General features: G+C 35.5%; 4 protein-coding genes across 6 annotated transcripts; 1 reads left to right on the forward strand and 3 right to left on the reverse strand.

Annotated features, from left to right (window-relative positions):
• LOC126665552 (uncharacterized) lies at nt 1-2859 on the forward strand. 3 transcript variants are annotated; one of them, XM_050358376.2, is made up of 8 exons: nt 1-163; nt 233-341; nt 615-759; nt 838-889; nt 978-1124; nt 1220-1331; nt 1737-1863; nt 2266-2859. In XM_050358376.2, the coding sequence occupies exons 1-8, from the start codon at nt 35-37 to the stop codon at nt 2717-2719; spliced, it is 1275 nt and encodes a 424-aa protein (XP_050214333.1). In that variant the 5' UTR covers nt 1-34; the 3' UTR covers nt 2720-2859. The 3 variants fall into 3 exon arrangements, with proteins under 3 accessions (XP_050214333.1, XP_055960311.1, XP_050214334.1); XM_056104336.1 differs by having other exon boundaries at nt 1737-1826; nt 2266-2729; XM_050358377.2 differs by lacking the exon at nt 2266-2859 and adding an exon at nt 2095-2254.
• LOC126665551 (uncharacterized) lies at nt 2844-5639 on the reverse strand. The gene is made up of 5 exons (XM_050358375.2): nt 5293-5639; nt 4704-5226; nt 3725-4131; nt 3459-3542; nt 2844-3177 (listed from the first exon to the last, which is right to left on the reverse strand). The coding sequence occupies exons 1-5, from the start codon at nt 5427-5429 to the stop codon at nt 2964-2966; spliced, it is 1365 nt and encodes a 454-aa protein (XP_050214332.1). The 5' UTR covers nt 5430-5639; the 3' UTR covers nt 2844-2963.
• Nucleotides 5640-6600: 961 nt separating this feature from the next.
• LOC126666201 (uncharacterized) lies at nt 6601-11092 on the reverse strand. Its single transcript, XM_050359201.2, has 5 exons — nt 10815-11092; nt 9973-10696; nt 8250-8656; nt 7711-7809; nt 6601-7114 (listed from the first exon to the last, which is right to left on the reverse strand). The coding sequence occupies exons 1-5, from the start codon at nt 10943-10945 to the stop codon at nt 6901-6903; spliced, it is 1575 nt and encodes a 524-aa protein (XP_050215158.1). The 5' UTR covers nt 10946-11092; the 3' UTR covers nt 6601-6900.
• A 3732-nt stretch (nt 11093-14824) lies between these two features.
• Nucleotides 14825-19354, reverse strand: LOC126663278 (ATPase 8, plasma membrane-type). The gene is made up of 13 exons (XM_050356412.2): nt 19027-19354; nt 18589-18945; nt 18197-18511; nt 17784-18110; nt 17573-17692; nt 17367-17489; nt 17179-17283; nt 16783-17092; nt 16186-16700; nt 15937-16110; nt 15657-15839; nt 15391-15566; nt 14825-15194 (listed from the first exon to the last, which is right to left on the reverse strand). The coding sequence occupies exons 1-13, from the start codon at nt 19072-19074 to the stop codon at nt 15098-15100; spliced, it is 2850 nt and encodes a 949-aa protein (XP_050212369.1). The 5' UTR covers nt 19075-19354; the 3' UTR covers nt 14825-15097.
• Nucleotides 19355-19789: the final 435 nt, after the last annotated feature.

Genomic DNA, 19789 nt, shown 5'->3' on the forward strand with positions numbered 1-19789 from the left:
TTCTCCTACTTACCAACTTGCAGGTTTGGGCAAGATGTTAGCTTCAGCTTCTATACACTCTTCTACTTCTTCTTCAATCTCTGTCTCACTGCGTCCAGCCAGGAGATACGCTGTTCTTGGCGCTGGTTTTGCTGGTCTCTCCGTGGCGTGGCATTTGTTAAAGGTCTCTCTTACTCTCTCTTTTTCTTTTGTTTGTTTAGTTTGGGGAATTTCACATTTACACCAATTGCAGAACAATGATAAAGATGTAAACTTGAGGATTGATATATTTGACGAAGTGGGTATCGGAGGAGGTGCCTCTGGTGTTTCCGGTGGTCTTCTTCACCCTTATTCTCCTAAAGGTTCAATCTTTCTCCTTATTTTTCTTTTCCCTTTAATCTAGACTAGGGTTCTTCTAACATTGAGTTGTAGCACTTATGAGTTCTTCATAAATGAAAATGTGACATGCCAAATGGCGCTGGACAGCAACTGTCAAAGTCGTGGGTTCAAATTCTCCCACAAGCGCTCCCTTCCCCGATTAGCAAAAAAAATTGAACTATTGCATTTGTATACTTTCCAAATATGTACTATGTTAATGAGCTTATTTGGACTGGAATTTTGTGGGTGGCATGCAGCTAAGCTTCTTTGGAGGGGTGCTGAGTGTTGGAATGAATGTTTGAAGCTTCTAAGTATTGCTGAAAAGGCAGCTCTCCCCATAGATTCAATTTCTGAATTTGGTGATTCGTGTCACGGGTTTAACAATTTCATTGTTAGGAGAAGGTTTATGCTTTTACCTTTATTAATTTGTAGGTTTGTGTGTTGGTTTGGTTGGTTTAATTTGATTTCTGTTGGCAACAGGGGCATTTTGAGACCAGCAACAAGCATGAAGAATCTAAATGTGCTATATGATGTAATCTTTCTATCCTCCTCAAATGAATCTGATATATTATACATTGATTTAGAGAAATATCCGACGTCACCATTCTTCTTCCAACTAGAATGCTCAGAATTGCGATGCTAGTTGCAGAATAGAGACCGTTGATGCGGATAGTGCACAAAATCTTGTGCCTAATATATGTCTACCTTTCAAATCAGCCTTCTACATGCCTCAAGCTGTAAATGTCCATCCTCTGCGCTATCTTCGGGTCTGAAGAATTAACTACTCGGCTTTGTGTTTTTTTTGAATAGTTTGTTTTTTGTTTTCTATATAGTTTTGTTTAGTCTTTATTTATCTTACCAGGCACTGTTCTTGGCATGTGAAAAACTAGTGAGAGATTTATCTGCTTCCTGCCATGGAAAGAAAGAGATATTCTTGCATAAGCAATCTATTCAAAGACTTGTTGAATTAGAAGGTAAGACTTGCCAAGGAAATTTAAATATTAAACTTGCAACATTTGATTATTAGGCTGTTTAATGTGGCACGTTTGCTTGAACTTTATGGTAGGCCAAACCGAAATATGGAAAAGAAACATTGCTAAGTCTTCGAATGTGTAATTTTAGTTTCTTGCACTAAAATCTGAAGGGAATAAAAATTATGATCGGTAATTTAGCAATTTATCTGAATTGCCAGAACTGCATCAATTAATTCTTACTAAGTTAACAGGTGAACATGACCGTTCTTCACTATGTCAACTTGTTTTTCACTTACTGGATATTTCTGGTGTTTCCAGAACATAAGATGATTTGCTAGATACTCGCATAAGTTCATGTCACTTTTTGTAATTTTTTTAATTAATTTGTCTTTTCATTTCACGTAGGGGACTATGATGCAGTGATAATATCTTTAGGTGCCAAAGCAAACATGCTACCAGAGCTTGCCGGGAGGCTTCCCTTGAGAACATGTCGAGGTATAATTGCCCATATGCAGCTGCCTGATAATATAAGGTAAAATCTACATTATAGGCCGAGAACAGTAATGTAACAGGAACCTTTAATTCAATATATAATTTTTTTAATGAGATAGTTGATCTCTAACACCAGAGGAGTATGAGGTTCCTTCTTCTGGAGTTTTTTAGGAATAAACCTAATTCAAAGAAGTTAACATACGAAACAAGGTTTTGAAATGCTTAAAAGTTGAATATTTAAAACCAATTTCTTTATGTTTTCACTTTTCAGGACTAATAAGAATCTCAAAAATGGATAAATTTTGGTCATGAGGAAAGCGTGTTCTTGAATGTTTTATACTTTAGGATTAGTGTTTTACACTTTGGAGTCGAATGATGGATAGAAATACCAATTTTTCATCAACTCATCTTATGGAACTCAGCTTATGGATAAATATTTCAGGGAAGAGTATCCCAATTGTGCGCCTTCAATTTTGTCGGATGCATGGCTTGCCGTGCAAGGGAGTCGCAGTTTATATATGGGCTCGACTTGGGAATGGAAATCAAGAAACTCGTCTCCGATTGTCTCAGCAGACGAAGCTGAGAAAGCCCTGCAAGAGCTTCTGCCGAAGGCATCTGCATTTTACCCCAGAATACAGGATTGGAGTTTTGCTGGAGCAAAAGCAGGTTTGAGGGCAATGCCGCCACTAACTCCTAATGGTTCACTTCCACTTTTAGGCTGTGTTAATGATTTTGTTGGTGAAAGTAGTACTTGTAAATTCTGGTTAATTGGGGGACTGGGTTCGAGAGGATTATTATACCATGCTTTCCTAGGAAATTTGATGGCACGGGCTGTGATTTCCTCTAATGAACAACTTATACCTGATGAGCTGACCTCTTGGAAAATTAAGAATTGATAATCGACAATTTTGACTATCAAAACATAGTTTAGCTGAATGTTAGCTTGTAGGCATTTCTGTGTTTAACATTGTAAAAGCAAACGATCATATGAAAGCGAGAAAATGGTAACTCAGCCACAGCTACCTTAAAAACAAAATTGAGCCATTTTTCAGTTTCATCTGGCTTGGTTAATTTTTGAACACCCCTAATCATATATTACAGGAAGGTTGGTTGTTGACAAAATAGAAGATCTCAAAATTCCTAGTTTGGTGCCCAAATGTAAAGATGGCCCCATCTAGTTGCTCCGGCAAGCATCCCGACATAGTAAGGATGGGCATCAAATGTGCAGGGAGTGACAGTCATGTACCGACTTTTTAAAGTCGAAATTACTGTCCTTTGTGAGCAAGAAATGACATCAACCCCTACTTCAACGTTGCCAATGAAGATGCTCGAATCGTCCCAACCCCATATTCCTCTGCTCCAATTAACACAGAAATAGCTAAAATCAACACATTACACATGAAATCTATGGTTTGAGATTACCAATGTTGCACGTCAATATGCTGAAATGGAAAATGGTAAAATAATTTTTTCTATAGAAATAAGATATTAATATAAAGTTGTTTAGATATATTTTCAGAAAGGGACATAAAACGTCAAAACGCACGACTCCACAAGTTTTTGAGCAACATAGCAACTTACTACTAACCATTGCAGTTGGCAAGAGTAAACATAAGTGATCAGCAAAAAGCATACCTGACACCCATCTTATTCATATGGTAAATCCTGGAAGTTTCATCCAAATTGGCACTGTTTAGTATCGCAACTGTATCATCAGCACTACCAGAGAAAAGAAAGAGATTTAAAGAGCCATCAACATAAGATTAAACCCACATAAACTAGAATTTCATAAGAGAATTTATAGTCTCCAGCAGAAAATTTAGCATACTCAAAGACTACCACTTGGAAGTAAAACTACAAAAGCACATAAACAATCTCTAATCACCATGAAGTGTGTGTACCTTGTTGTTGCAAGGTAACTTCCAGAAGGTGAGAAGTAAGCAGAATGTACAACTCTCTGATGGCTTATTGTCTTTAAACTTTGGGGATTATCTGGTCTAATGTTTCTTAAATCCCACAGGCAAGCTGTCCCATCTGTGGAGCTAGTGGCCATAATATTAGGATTTTGTGAATTGAAATCTATGGTGTTGATCCTATTTTCATGCAGATTCCACTGGGAAGAAAGCTTTCTTGTCCTCTCATCCCAGATACTTAATTTTCCATGGCCGCCGCCAAAATATAAGACATTCATGTTATCTGGTTGTTGGGAGACGGAGAATACACCCTCAGCGTTGGTGTACACTAGATCACACACTTCCTTCTCAGCATCCATTAACCGAACAAAGCCATAGTCACAGCTGGAATAGATCTGCACTTGATTTAAACTAAAATTAGCTGAAACTAAAACTCGGCTAGGACAAATAGATGAGCAGATATTTGATATGTTAGATAGCTATGATTTACGGAAGCTTCTCGAGTCTTGTGTATCGGTATTTCATTTTCATTTCTAAAGATACTTTTGAAACTCCGGAGCTATAGTTTTTATAACCTAATCATGCGAAAGAGTGTTGATTCTTTTAATTCGATTTAATGTTTCCTATTTCGGTATTTTCTATTTACATTCTCATTCCCGCATTTTCACAGGGCATATTTTCACTCAAGTAATGTTACTTAACACAGCACATAATACAACACAGAATGCATATTGTAGACATTTATATAGCTTGGAAAGGCGAAACAATATTTTTTTACAAGAATACGTTATAAGTATAAAATTCAAAAGTTTCAAAAATATTACAAAAACAAAGTCCCGAAACATAATAATAGTGAAATTTTCATGCAACATAGGTAGACAATAGGATATTGACTACTGATATTCAAGCTAGATACCTGTCATAAACAATTTACCTATAAAGATGAGCCTCTAGTTATAAAAAGTACCTTGGAGAGACAAGATTGATGAACTGAAATCCCTGAAACAGGACCAGAATGATGTCGATACAAATACAGCCCATTTCCTTCCTCAACCTTGCCATCTACATTCCAGAACACAACATTGCCACCTTTATTCCCTGTAACAATCATTCTTACATCATTACAAGGCAAGAACTTCACTACGCTGATACTCGGCAAATAAAATTTAACCGCATTCTCCTTCCTCAAATTCATCGACGAAAATAAATCCACACAGCTCTCAACTTCCTTCTTCTCTATAACACTCAAAATTCCATCACTTTGCTCCATTTTCACATCAAGGCCCTCATTTACTAAAACACCCACTTGGGATTCTTTATCGAGAGATAAAAGAGTGTGTCTCAGAGATTGATCAGACCCACTTCCCCTGTAAAAGGAGGGTTCTTGTTTATTGGTGCTTCTTGTTTTTGCAATTTGATTGGAACTAACACGCAATGACTTTCTAACAATTAATGAAGAATCCGTTTTGGATTTCTTATTATGTCCAACCCTGCAAATAAAGAACAGAGTGCATATTAAGATAGAGTTAGGATTAATATAAATTCATGATTATTACCTCCGTTTGGGTTTGATGGCGGCGGAGAGATGAGAGAGCTTGGCTTGGATGCTGAGGGCTGCCATCATTTCTCCGTTCCGGCGAATGTTGTCAAGCCTCTTTCTCTCGTAATCTGTCATCTTTTTTGCTGGTGCCATTTGCAATACCAGAAATGAAAATCTGCAGGTGAAGTGAAAGGTTTTGAGGGTTTTACTGTTTTTAGTTTTGGCGGGAAAATTAACCTTCGATTTACCCGGTTAGGTTTCAATTTTGGGGATTAATTGATATTTCTTTAGCTTTGTATAAAATAAGAAAAGTAATAATTGCTATATTACTGTTACTTCTTTTCATTTCCAGCCAAAATTTTCAGCAACAAAAGACCTTAACTTTTCTTGCCAAACCCAGCTATACTAAGGGATTAATAAACTTTTGGTACGTGAACTTTTTAAAAAATTACAATATGGTGTCTCAATAAAAATCTATATCAAATCGGTACGTGAACTTGTTAAATAATTTCAAGTTAGTTGTTCTAGCCGGTTTATGCCAGAAAAAAGTGACATGGCATATGACATGGCTGAAATATACAGGTGACTAATTGGTATTTTTACCTGCTACCAAAACGAAACCGGCTGGAACAACTAATTTGTAATTATTTAACAAGTTCAGACATCATATTGATATAAATTTTTGTTGATATACCATATTGTTATTTTTTAAAAAGTTCAAACATCAAAAGTTTATTAATTCCCTATACTAACTACAATCATAACAATCGAAGTTGGAGTAATCCGCCTGCAGGGACAATAAAATTCAATTTTGATGGAGCCTTCAAAGTCAATCTGCTCCAGGGGGTGCCTGCATGGGGTGTAACAACTGTGGTAAAATTGTAGGTTCCTATGCTCGTCGTTTCTCCAACATATCTTCGCCAACAGGGGTTGTAGCCTTGGCAATCCGTGAAGACATTCTTCTGGCAATTAGATTATGGGTATCGCAAGCTATCTTCGAAGGCGATGCGCAGGGGACCATCAACTTCATGAATGGAAATTCGCGTATGGACTTAGATAGTGAAGCTAGTTTTCTTTTCATTTTGTTAGAAGATCACACAACTGGGTGGCTCATTCGTTAGCCAAGAAAACCCTCAGAGATAACAAATTTTGTTGTAATACTCTAGCAGCACAATTGGTGTGGCTAGATTCGGGACTTGTGTAGTCGATATATTTTCATTAATAAGAATTCATCTTTGTTAAAAAAAAATGAGTTTTATTGTTACATTTTTTATGAACCTGCTTTTATATTTACCGTTATATTTTTAATTGGACAAAAAAGAAATAGCTTAAATACATAATTCACAATTCTGACACTGCCATGGTCATTTTACATCAGTTGGTAATATTATGTTCCAAAAAACAATTACATAGCTCATGACGAAAACAGCTACAGGCTAAAACATGTTAACTGATGGGAAGTACTTTCGTCCACCGAGTCCTTCGTGAATGTTTCTCACAAAAACTTCACTGTCCTTTAATCGTGGAGTTCACTAATGTGAGAGTGGTCGATAAAAAAAACTCAGTCTAGCAAGAATTTCCTGTATACTGAAAGCGAACATCAAAACATGCTAACTAATAAATCCTAGCTTGATGTCCAAATGTAAACCTGGCCGCCACTAGTTGCTCCAGCAAGGGTTCCAACATGGAAAGGATGTGCATCAAATCTGCAAGGAATAGCAGTCATGTAGGGACTTTCTAGTGTTGAAACTAATCGTTTTTGTGTGCGAGAGATCACGTCCACTCCTCTTCCCATATTGCCGATGAAGATGTGCGAGTCATCCCAACCCCATATTGCTCTATCCCCATCAAAAAACAAAAAAACAGGGAGAAAGCTGTTAAGAGCAAATACTCAAAACTACTTTAATATCAAGTATCACAATTTGATAGTATGATATTAGAACTTCAGAGACTGACACATGGCTTTGCATTTACTAATCATTACACAGAACATAGTAGGAACTAGAACTACGTAAATGTGATTTTCTTACTTCAAAAAGAGACCAGACATTGACAAATAGTGCTCGACTATGTTGCATGGAGAAATGACAAGGCTCAAATGGAAAACGTTGAAATAAAAACAATAAAATGTAGGACTCGATAAGTTTTCATGCAATATAGGTGGTAGATAGTAGAAGGAAACTTGAGCCTACAGAGCATAGTTAAGTGACAGATATAACACTATGGTGGTTCCCAAGCACATAAAGTGGATGGATTATATGGTGCAGTCGCAATACAGTACTCCATAAGCAACTACTTTCAGGAGCATTCCTAGTAAAAAAATCTACACATCATATACTTGTATAACCAAGTCAAACGCTGCAATACTGATAGTGTACAAGGACTCGAATTCATATACACATAAAAAAATTACTTAGCATCCACATCAGCAAACCTGAAAGAAGAAAGCCATCTGCCTGTGTGATTGTTATGGTATATTCTAGAACTGTCTTCGAAATTAGCAGTGCTTTGTATTCCAACTGTATCATCAGCACTGCCACAAAAACAAAAAACAAAAATAATTTTATAAGAATTTTAATTTATCAGACTAAACCACAAATGTTCTCATTGTCTGAAACTAAGCATGTGAAAATATTTTGACTCAGAACTTATAAGAACATAACATAAGCTACTTGCTGTCCGGAAATAGGATCTTAACACTACTGGAACAGGAAATCTAGCTTTCTGTGCACATAATTACACGCTTAATGAATTTAAAGGTCCAATTCTCAGCACATAAGCTAACATAGATTGAGCAAAACCAGTGTGCAAATATCTATTGCTAATACATTTCAAAAAGCTCGTGATGCGACAGATGCATCTTTTCTTTCCTCCTATAAACTACAACGGCATGTAGAAAAACACAAAACATTTTTTTGAATTGACGCGAATGCTTAAAAACAAAATAGTTAGATATCTATTAGCAGGATATACCTAGTTGTTGCAAGATAGCTTCCAGAAGGTGAGAAGTAAGCAGAATACACAGCCCTTTTATGGCTAACTATCTTCAAACTCTCGGGTTTATTTGGATTAACATTTCGTATATCCCAAAGGCAAACGGTCCCATCTGTGGAACTAGTGGCCATAACATTGGGGTTCTGTAAATTGAAATCTATGGAATTGATTCTCTTTTCATGCAGATTCCACTGTGAACAAATTCCTCCTGTCCTCTCATCCCAGACACTCAATCCTCCATGACCCTCACCAAAATATATGCCATTCATATTATTTGGTTGTTGGGAGAGACAAAATATAGTATCATCACTTGAGTACACAAGATCAAACACTTCCTTCTCAACATTCATTACCCTTATAAAACCATCATAACAGCTGGTAATTATCTGCATTTGATTTAAAATATGTGTTAAAATTATAATGAAACATTCATCAAAAAAAAATTATAATTAAACATGTACAAGCAACAATCACCAGATATAAATAAATGAATAAGTTGATACAAAATGCAAATTTTGTACATTTCTATATCATTGACAGAGAAAGTGAAATGCAGAGATCAAACATTTAAATATGTTAGCAAGCATTTGCAGAAGACTAAATTTTGAGATAGAAAATTAAAGTGTAAAATCTGGAAGAAAAAAAACAAGTAAAATTAACTAGTAATTGAAGTCTGAAGTGGTAAAAACTTAAAACTAAATGCGGAAAACAACACTCAAAATGTCTTGAACCCCAATATGTCCCATACATCAATCTCTCACAGAACAATGAATTCAACAAAGTATGAAAAAATTAAACTGAGACAATTAATGATAATGTTACATAACTATCTGATGTGCAATTCAATTGCACTGTACTCACCAAATTCATGCAATACACTGTACACACAAGTTGGATGATGTTGTACATTTCAATGAAGTAAATTCCCATGTCCATATACATGCATGATGCATGTGACACGATCAAGGCTTGGGCAATTAAAGTAGTCAACAAATTGCGTTAAATGGACTAGGCCGCAACTGGGTTTTTATGATCTAGGACAGGCATAGAAAAGCCCTTGACTTGACTAACCCAAATCTCAAATACCCTCAATACATACTTTACTCAACCTTCTCACTATGCTCCTAAGGGCATCTTAAATAAACACAAAGTTCACAAAATGCTTGAACTTCACTTGAACGACCGCACATGCATGCACTTGCTCATGGTCATCATTGTACTCAACTTTGTGTCAACATGACTTCGAAAAGAAATCCACTACCTAATTTGGCAATATTAATCGGTGATAAAAAGGCCTATATGCAGAAGCATTGAAATTTAGAGTACATTTAGAAATTGGTGTGTCAGATAGACATTTCATGAAAATCCATGTCAACTCTGTTGGAATTTATGAAAGCTTTAATAACCGACTTGATACAATGATCTATAGAAGGTTATACATGCACAAAAGGTGAAGAAAAAAATGTGTAAGAAACACAGCAGTAGTATTTATAAAACAATCAATAATGGATGCAGTCGACAACATGAAATATTATGATACTATAAGCTTTAAAAACTTATGCTACATTCGAAACATATAATAATTAAGCAAGCAATTTATGGCAAATTATAAGCCTAAACTAAACATTAGAAATTTCACATATTAAAAAAATTCAAGGGAAAGAGATAAAAGAGATTCCTAGGAATCCAATATTGCAAGTACCTTAGAGAGGCAGGATTGCTGAAACAAAATCCCTGAAATGGGACCAGTATGTTGGCGATACAGATATATTCCATCCCCATCCTCTCCATTACTATCCACATTCCAAAACGCAACATTACCAGACTTATTCCCCCCAACGATCATCCTTACATCACTGCAAGGCAAAAATTTCACCACCATAATCCTCCCTGGCATTATTCTAGCTATATTCTCCTCCTTCAAATTCATCGACCATAAATCTTCACAACCCTTAGTTTCTTCCTTCTTCTCTATCTTGATTCCAAAATCCAAATACTCACTCTTAACCAAACCACTCGAGGGCCCATCAATTTTTTCCTTCTTCCCAACCTCATTTTCATCAAATTCCTTCATAACCGAACCACCCAGATGGGGCTTTTTTTCACAAGAAATATCACATTCCTTTTTAGCCACAAAAGTTTTATCTTCAAGAGACGAAATGGTGGCAATTAGAGCTCGATAAGATCCCGTGCCACTATAGGCATCACTCAGATTAAGAGGACCCATAACATTCGGAGAGGGTTTCTCCTCACTATTTGAATTTCCAGTTTCAGTAGATGGCGTGTCAACTAAGTCGTTATCTAAACCAATTGAATCAGGAGGCGGCATTCCTCGTGTGCGTAATGATCTTCTGATTACAATTGGAGAATCATTTTTAGGTTTTTTCTTTTCTGGGCTTACTTTATATGATTTGGAAGATCCAACTCTGCAATTAAAAATTTAGAACATACATATAAATATAAACACATCCACAATAGCCAAACGTGTCAGCAATGGAAGACTAAATTTAAGTGGGTTTTGACTAAAAAGAAAAAATTATAAACCTTTGGCGTTTGGTAGCGGCTGAGAGTTGAGAGGCGGTGGAATGGATTTTGAGAGCGGCCATCATTTGATCGTTCCGACGAATGTTGTCGAGTCTTTTCTTCTCGTATTCAGTTAGCTTTTGTGGCGCCATGGAAACCCTAATTCAAAACAGCAGAGAGATAGAGAGGGTTTTTTCAAGTTAGAAGAGAGAGTGGATTTTGTTCAAGGTTTACAATATTGATTTTAGAATTGGTTAGAAATAGGCGGCAAAATTACTTTTGGCGGGAATTACGTGGCGGTTTATTTGTCAATCAAGTGAAGCAACAGATATAAACAGGAGAGTCGGGACGGGAGACTCTTTGAATTTGAACATATTAAAATCAACATTCGCCCCCTTAATTTAGCATAAAATATCAGTTAAGAATAAATTTATAATTTTACACAAAACACTCGCAAATTAGTAAATTCCGCTCATTTTAACCGAGGTGGCAAGAAATGATAACAACAGTTGAAGCTGAGGTGGCAACAAATTATTCAACCATTTAGAGTTAAAGACGAGCCAAAATTCCTATTTTAAAAATATTTTTGTCCAAAACGCTTATTTTAATAATGTGTTTGTTCAAAGTCATGAATTTGATTTTGTTTGATTTTTTGATCCAAATTGAAAGGGTGAAATGAATTGTTGAAATTAAAATATAGAAAAATTGAATTTGAACAAACTAAAATATAAAAATTTGTAACATTGGTATCTCAAATTTTATGAATCTTATATTTTAATATCTAACAGTATTTCTTTTAAATGATATTCCAACTTTTCATCAAATAAGAGATTTTAGTCATTTTTGGATCATAAAATAAATTATAAATGTATAGTTATAATTTGCCATTTTTATTTCGCATAATCAATTATATCATTGGTGCTTTTTGTGATTATTATAATTTTTAAGAGATAGATGTTTTTTTTATATAATTGGGGATAGTGCTTATGGGAGAAAATGAATCCACGACCTTAACACTTTGTGTCCAGCGCTAAATAAATTGTTTATCATCATATTTTGGGGGTAGCGCTAAATAAATTGGAGGTAGTGCTTATGGCGGCGGTGTCAAAGAATCGACGACTGGAATTTAAAAAAATAAATTTTAAGATGAATATGACATATTTTGTTTTTATTAGAATTTAAATTAATTATATATCACTCAAATATGTAAAAAAAATATTATAATTTTTTAAATTTAGTAAAAATAAATTAATTTTAATTAGCGTTAAATAAAAATATTATTTTTTAAATATATATGAATTTTATTATAATATAATTAATCATTTAATTATTTAATTTTAAAATTAGTTTTATTCATCAAAAAATACCAAATCTATGCATTTTGTGTCAGTTATAGCCAAACCTTATTTAAATATTTCAGCTGACATGCCAGCCAATTGCTTAGTTGGCGGTGACGTGGACGACACGGTGTCAAAAAAACCGGTTCGATTCAAAAATGGCTAAAAAAGAAACAGAACATATAAGGTTTGGCTAAATCTGGTGATTTTTAAAGGTTTGGCTATAATTGACACAAAACGTATAGGTTTGGCATTTTTTGGTGATTAAGCCTTAAATAAATTGTTTTCACTTTTATTGGGGTGAAATGAACAAAGTTTATAAAATAAATTATACTATAAAATAAGCTTAAATCATCTGTACACTTTGATATTATTTTTTTACTAATATAACAAAAAATATGTGATCTTAGCATACTAATAAACAAAAAACATGGCTAAGAATTATTTGTTTGATATCTAAAAAAAATGAAATACTAATTTAAAGTAAATAAACGTTCAAATACTTATATAATAAATTTAGAAATGTTCAGACATTATTTTAAAAATATATAATTTCTTTACACCGCCCTATTTATTAGTCTGTTGGATTAGTAATATAGTAAGAATACATGTTTATATATTTAATGAATAATAATATAATATATAGTTTTCTGAATAAATTATTTCTACTTCATCACACTACATATAAAACATGAAAAAATAATAATTTTTAAGAATATTAATTTTTTTATGGAATAATTAAATTTCATATAATATGATTTTTAAGAATTCGTTGATATATTTTTTTCCACCATATCATTTGTGAAAAATTAATAATATTATAATACATCATTAAGTGTCTGAAAAAATATAATTACTCAACTATATTAATAATGTGTCATAATATTGTTGACTCTGTTCACTAATGACGTAATAGACAAAGTCTAAGTAAGGATTTGGATTTTGAATGATTTCACATGTTTTCACCTTCTATTAGAGCATTTTCAATGGATTCTCTAAAAGAGTCAAACTCTTTAAATTAAAGAGTGCAACAATAAAATACAATTCGAACAAAGGATCACTTTACCCCCCGAACTTGGCGCAAAGTATCAAAAATGTCCAAATTAGCAAAACCGGATCACTTTTACCCCGAACTTGTCAAAACCGGCTCAAAAAACCCCTTACGCTGATGTGCCACCTTAATTGGAGAGTGAGTTTTATAAATTAATAATTTATTCTAATTAAATTCTAATTAACCAAAATTAAACCTAATTAACCAAAATTAAACTCTTAATTAATTCAGGGACTTTTTCGAACTTTTTCAAAACAAAAAAAAATTAATTTTCTGATGTCTCCCCCTCGCCGGTTCTGGGTTCGCCTCTGGCGAACCCATCTCTGTCTGGGTTCGCCTGAGGCGAACCCATCTCTGTCTGGGTTCGCCTGAGGCGAACCCAGACGCATTTCTGGGTTCGCCAAAGGCGAACCCAGACAGAGATGGGTTCGCCTGAGGCGAACCCAGATGCGTTTGCATCTGGGTTCGCCTCAGGCGAACCCATCTGAGTTCGCCTTTGGCGAACCCAGATGCAAACGCATCTGGGTTCGCCAAAGGCGAACCCAGACAGAGATGGGTTCGCCTGAGGCGAACCCGTTTCTGTCTACGAACAAGCTCAGGCGAGGACTCCTCCTCGCCTGAGCTTGATGAACAGACTCTGTTCATCAAAAGATGAACCGACTCTGTTCATCTTTTGATGAACAGATTTGTTCATCAAACTGATGAACATTTTTGTTCATCAGTTTGATGAACAAAAAATAGACCCATGGGTCTGTTCATCAAGACCCATGGGTCTGTTCATGATTAAAAAAAAATAAAAAAAATTAAATTTTTTTTTGTTAAAGTTTTAATATTTTTGTTAAAAAATTAATATGGGAGTTAATTGGTCATATATATAAAATTTAGGGGTCAATTTGTTATATAAAGTTTTAAAATTAAAAGGATTAAATTGTATTTTTTTAATTTATTAGGTATTAATTTATATTGTGAAATAAATATTAGGACTATTTTAAACCTTTTTACCACTAAAAAACCACCCTATAAAACAAAACCACTATTAAAACCGGAGAGTGTATCTCACTCTCTGAGGTGAGAGTGGGGAGGGGGCTTTTTGTACTAAATTTAACAAGTTCAGGGTAAAAGTGATCCTGTTTTGCTAATTTGGACGTTTTTGATACTTTGCGCCAAGTTCGGGGGGTAAAGTGATCCTTTGTTCAATACAATTCCAATGGACTAGCTATTACGTATATTTAGAGAAAAGAGTGAGTTTGGCTCTCTACAATTTTCAATCTTTATTCCATATTTCATCAATTATATTTAATTTTTAAATCAAAATAAATACATATTTTTTTAATATATATTCTTTTTACTAATCTAAAATAAAAATAAAAATAAAATAAAAAATAAAAAATGATTTAATTAATATTTATTAAAAAGATGTATATTAAAGAGTTAAGATTGGAGAGTTTATTGGAGTAAAATTAAAAAAACTAATCTTTAAACTTAAAATACTCTTTATTTACTAGATTTTTTGTTTTTTTTTTATTATTGGTGTTATTAATTTCATTTATTTTTCTAGTGGTCTTTCAAGCCGTTAAAGATGATACTGTATAAAATAGTGATGCAAACAAGCATATAGGGAGTGGGAAAAAAACACAAATCAATGAAAAACTTAAAAATTGAGATATTTGATTTGGATTGCAAAATCTGTGATACCAAGTTATTTATAATGTCAATATATTAGCTCCTCCATCTATATTATTAGCTACAACAAATTTCATTTTTGTGATCTATTTCCCCTCTAATTTGGGAGGAAAAGAAAAAAAAATATAGGAAATATTACATTGAAGAAAAAACAAAATATGGAGATTTATATAGCTTCTTTTTGTGTTCCCCAATGGCAATGTGTTTCCCCATCTCCACCATGGTTAGACCCTTTAGACTGTGTAGTGTTGCTGGATAGTGTCAATGTCAAGTCCCTTTAGCTTCACTACTGATTCCACATGCCCTTTCAATGTGTGAAGCTCTCTCAGCCTGCAAACATTTTATAACAAACATATGCTTAATAATTCGCCTAAACTTATGGAGTCTTACGTTTCGATACTATCGTTTTCGATTTTGAAACGCTCATAAAACTCTGAAAATATATATGCATACGCTATTCATATAGAAATGTAGTTATTTGTAATGAAATTATTAATGAAACTTCTTTAGAATACGAAAACTTTACCTAGCGACCTCGGCACGCCTCTTAGCCTGCTCTGCAAGCTCACTCAATTCCTTGTAGCTTGCTTTGTCATGAATTACACCGTCTATTGACTGGAGACCGTGAAGTGTACGCTGTGCCATAGCCCATTGAGCCTCCCTTTCGCCCTTTCCGTAATCTTTCTTGGTAGTGAAAGCAGTCTGGATGGATTAGACAAGAAATATTAAATAAGCTAAAACCAACAGTTTGAAGAGCCATGTTATCAATAACATTAAATTTTGTTCAACAACCTTGTTCTGCAGCAGATTGTCCCATGCCTTTCCGCTCAACGCGTATCGGATCATGAACTTGAGGATATCAAGAGGAATGTAAGTGATAAGACTGTAAACCCAGATAACTCCTGCCCATCCCCAACCAATGCCTTGCATATTTGCGAATCCCCAGTTTGCATATACGGCGATAATAGTAGCCACCTTTTATCAAACAGGTTTTATAGTTAGCTGTTGAAAAAAATTAAATGATGATATACAATAATACAAGTAGCTAGAAATGATTAAGACAAGCACTGACCAATTGTGCTGCAATAAAAGCACCAATCAGCAAGAGACCGGGGCATTCGACATAAGACCAGCTTCTTGATCGAGTCACAAAAATGAGTGCTTGACTTATAATACTGACTTGAAGATATAGAGCAGCTGTTAGCTCAGAATGTTCATCTCGGATTACTCTCACGCCGAATTTCTCCTACAAAGATTGAGATTTTGGAATGATTGTTTGTGATATTGCTTGTTGCTAGCATCAAGAGCAATTTATACTTACGGGGAAGAAATCGGTGTCATGAGCAAGCCAGAAGAAAATGACAGTTATTATTGCCATGTAGGTTCCGAGGACTACGCCAGTAGCAAAGATTTCTTTGAGCTTCCATGAGTCTGGCACAGGAGATGGCTTGACTCTGTCCTTAGAGATGGTCATGATTGTACCGTCATTGAGGATGGCAATGATCAGGACCATGAACGGTGAGAAGTCGAATTTCCAGATAAGTGCAACGAGCATGAATCCCATGACGATACGGATTGTGATGGAAACTGCGTAGATTGTGTAGTTCTTCATCCTCTGGAAGATGGCTCTGCTTGTTAGCACAGCGCTAATGATCACACTCAATCCTGGTTCTGTCAAAACAATGTCTGAGGCACCCCTGGCAGCATCCGTTGCGTCTGCCACTGCAATACCAATATCTGCTTTCTTCAATGCAGGGGCATCATTCACACCATCTCCTGTCATACCACAAATGTGTTTCCTCTCTTGGAGCTTCTTAACAATCTCGTATTTGTGTTCTGCAAAACCAAAAGTTGCATCAGTTAAATTAGCATGTTATTCACGTTTTCATATAAGTTTGCTAAATGGAAATCTTATTACCAGGAAAGACTCCAGCGAAACCATCAGCCTTCTCGATGAGCTCATCTATTGGAATGCCGGCAACTGACTCATCCTTGCTGTCTCCAAGAAGAGATGATGATGGATACATGTTAGTGCCCATGCCAAGTCTTCGTCCAGTCTCTTTGCCAATAGCAAGTTGATCACCAGTGATCATCTTAACGTTGACACCAAGATCAAGAGCCCGACGAATAGTCTCTGCACTATCGTGCCTTGGAGGATCGAAAAGAGGCAAGAGACCCACAAACTCCCATGGTTCTCCATCACTTTCCTTGGTTTTTGCTGAAACGGTCTATGAACAATAAAAAGATTAGAAAAACCACATTATTGTACTCACTTAATCTTCGCCTATACTAAGCATCGTTGATGCATTTTTACCTGACGAGCAACACCTAGCGAACGAAGGCCGCGTTCAGCAAAGTTGTCAATGACTTCATGGGCCTTTTTCCTCGTTTCGCCCTTGAGCTCACATAGATCAATTATCTGGCAACATAATGGTTAATTTAATACTGGTTATTATCATAATGCTGAAACATAGGATAGGAGTCCAGAAATGTTCCGTTTACCTGCTCAGGTGCCCCCTTGCTGCATCTGTGCCAGTCACCATTGTTGTCGATGTAAGTCATAGCTGTGCGTTTCCCCACAGGGTTGAAGGGCAAGAAATGAACCTCAGTAACTCCAGCTCTTGCCTAGAAATATACAAAGGATCCTATTTTAGTCACACCAAGAAAATGAAGTTATAAAAAGAGAATTGACTGACATATCCAGTTACCTCCTTCGGGTCACTCAGCATCCCAACAATTGAAGCATCGATAGCATCCTGGTTCTCAGTTCTGGAAGCCCTGGCAGCAAGTAATATAACAGTGTCCTTGTCAGCATCCTTGGGAAATACCTGCATTTTCAAAACAACATTCAACATAAATACCAAGCTATAGATGGTCATAATAATGTTTGTTATTGAAATAGTAGCTCAGATGAATAACCTCAATTAGGCTTTGGTCGACAGTGAGCTTGTTGAGGGTAAGAGTCCCTGTCTTGTCACTGCAAAGGACATCCATACCGGCCATTTCTTCAATGGCAGTCATTCTCTTGGTGATTGCACCTTGCTGGGATAAGCGATGAGACCCGATAGCCATTGTGACTGATAAGACTGTAGGCATGGCAATGGGGATACCACCAATGAGAAGTACCAAAAGGTTGTCAATACCTTCTCTGTACTTTCTTTTTTGAACTGGGTACATGATCAATATCTCAATCACCATACCCACTCCTATTGAGCAGATACAGAAGTTACCAATGGCTGTCAACACCTGTGAGACTTCACTTGTCAAAACCCAATGTACATATATTTTTAATTATAGGAGGGGTGAAAAGTATACCAAGGAGATAGCAATACCTTCTGAAAGTGACCAACATTGTTGGTGCTGTCAACGAGGTGGGCTGCCTTTCCAAAGAAGGTATGAACACCAGTGGCAATTACAATTGCTTCAATCTCACCTTGTTTGCAAGTTGAGCCGGAGAAAACCTCGCTACCAGGATGCCTTGTGACAGGAAGGGATTCACCGGTAAGGGCAGATTGATCAATTTTCAGTGGATCACCTTCCATAAGACGAGCATCAGCGGGGACGATATCTCCCAACTTGATGCTAATCATATCTCCAGGAACCAAGATTGCTGCATCTTGCTCACCCCATTTTCCATCCCTCAACACCTGCAATATAAGGCATCACATTTGGAGTTTCATAAGGAATGAGATGTGGCAACATAAGATTAGGAATGGAATGTTACCTTGGTTTTGGGTGCAAGACCAGCCATGAGAGCAGCAGCAGCGTTGCCTGCATTGTTTTCTTCAATGAAACTGATGGTTGAATTGATGACAAGCAAGACAATAATTCCAATAAAATCCTGCCAATCTGGGGGTTTGCCTCCTCCATTAGCCAAGACAATGGCCATAATTGCTGCAGCTTCCATAACCCATGATAATGGATTCCACATAAAACCCAAAAACTTGAGAAGTTTATTCTCCTTTTTCTCCTCAAGCTTATTGGGTCCAAAGATTTGGAGCCTCTTCTCACCTTCTTCTGTAGTTAACCCCTCTTTTGTACATTTCAGCTGTTTAAAAACATCTTCGACAGGGATTTTCTCCTGCGCAAAATAAACAAACACAACGTCAGCATCCACATTATCATTAAACTATGACATAACAACATATAAACAAGTGCTTACAAGATCAACATTCTCAATCTTAATCTCTTCCCAGGAAATGTCAGCCATGGTTAAAGACAGAAACAAGATTAAAGGCTCTGGTTATTTTTTGACTGAATGTTTATTTTCTGTAAGCTGTTCTTCTTCTTCTTCTTCAATTATAATTTATATAAGAGGAGAAGAAGGTTGAAAAAAGGTGGAAATAAGTCTCTTCTAATAGGCCACCTCGTCCTCCATTGGCCTACTAAAAGAGACAACAACAAACGAACAGTTCAAAGAAGGAAACCGTAAAGAAATAAGTAATATTGTTGTCGAAAGAATATTAGCAGGCAATTCTTGAAAATTACAGGTTGTTTCAATTTTATAACCAACTTTTGTTTGCTATTGTTTGTGTGGCAACCCAAAGTCTGCGGCCATGGTAATGGTAATGGTGGTAGTAAGAGTTTCCAGGACAGATTGTCGTAAGTGGCCATGGTTGGATACAATCTCATTCTTCGTCTAACTGATTTTTCTCATTTCAATTTCTTTCAAATTTCTCAACTTTTTTCTCTACTTTTCTTACAAATGTCCTCTCTTTCTTTTTCCTATACTCTCTCTTTTAAAATATCATATTACATGTATTTTTTTTATTTTATAAATTATTTTGCAAATTGTGTTTATAACAGTAGTATTTTATATAGGTAAGATGATAAAAAATTAAATTAAAATTTTAACAAAAAAATAGAGAAAAATCATACTCTCATATTTATCATAATTTACAGTTTCGTCCTTATTTTAAAATCAA

The sequence above is a fragment of the Mercurialis annua genome, linkage group LG1-X, assembly GCF_937616625.2.
Source record: "Mercurialis annua linkage group LG1-X, ddMerAnnu1.2, whole genome shotgun sequence".
Lineage (NCBI taxonomy): Eukaryota > Viridiplantae > Streptophyta > Magnoliopsida > Malpighiales > Euphorbiaceae > Mercurialis > Mercurialis annua.

Coding starts and splice junctions, on each gene's coding strand:
- LOC126666201 (XM_050359201.2), bottom strand. CDS start 10,945: ATGGCGCCACAAAAGCTAACTGAATACGAGAAGAAAAGACTCGACAAC. Junction 7,810..8,249: donor AGCTATCTTGCAACAACTAG/GTATATCCTGCT, acceptor TTTTTGTGGCAG/TGCTGATGATACAGTTGGAA. Junction 7,115..7,710: donor AGATGGCTTTCTTCTTTCAG/GTTTGCTGATGT, acceptor TGATGGGGATAG/AGCAATATGGGGTTGGGATG.
- LOC126665552 (XM_050358376.2), top strand. CDS start 35: ATGTTAGCTTCAGCTTCTATACACTCTTCTACTTCTTCTTCAATCTCT. Junction 342..614: donor TCACCCTTATTCTCCTAAAG/GTTCAATCTTTC, acceptor GGTGGCATGCAG/CTAAGCTTCTTTGGAGGGGT. Junction 890..977: donor ATCTAAATGTGCTATATGAT/GTAATCTTTCTA, acceptor TCTTCCAACTAG/AATGCTCAGAATTGCGATGC.
- LOC126663278 (XM_050356412.2), bottom strand. CDS start 19,074: ATGGCTGACATTTCCTGGGAAGAGATTAAGATTGAGAATGTTGATCTT. Junction 15,567..15,656: donor ACAATCTGCTGCAGAACAAG/GTTGTTGAACAA, acceptor TAATCCATCCAG/ACTGCTTTCACTACCAAGAA. Junction 15,195..15,390: donor AGGCGTGCCGAGGTCGCTAG/GTAAAGTTTTCG, acceptor AAATGTTTGCAG/GCTGAGAGAGCTTCACACAT.
- LOC126665551 (XM_050358375.2), bottom strand. CDS start 5,429: ATGGCACCAGCAAAAAAGATGACAGATTACGAGAGAAAGAGGCTTGAC. Junction 5,227..5,292: donor GCCATCAAACCCAAACGGAG/GTAATAATCATG, acceptor CTTTATTTGCAG/GGTTGGACATAATAAGAAAT. Junction 4,132..4,703: donor ATCAATCTTGTCTCTCCAAG/GTACTTTTTATA, acceptor AATCAAGTGCAG/ATCTATTCCAGCTGTGACTA.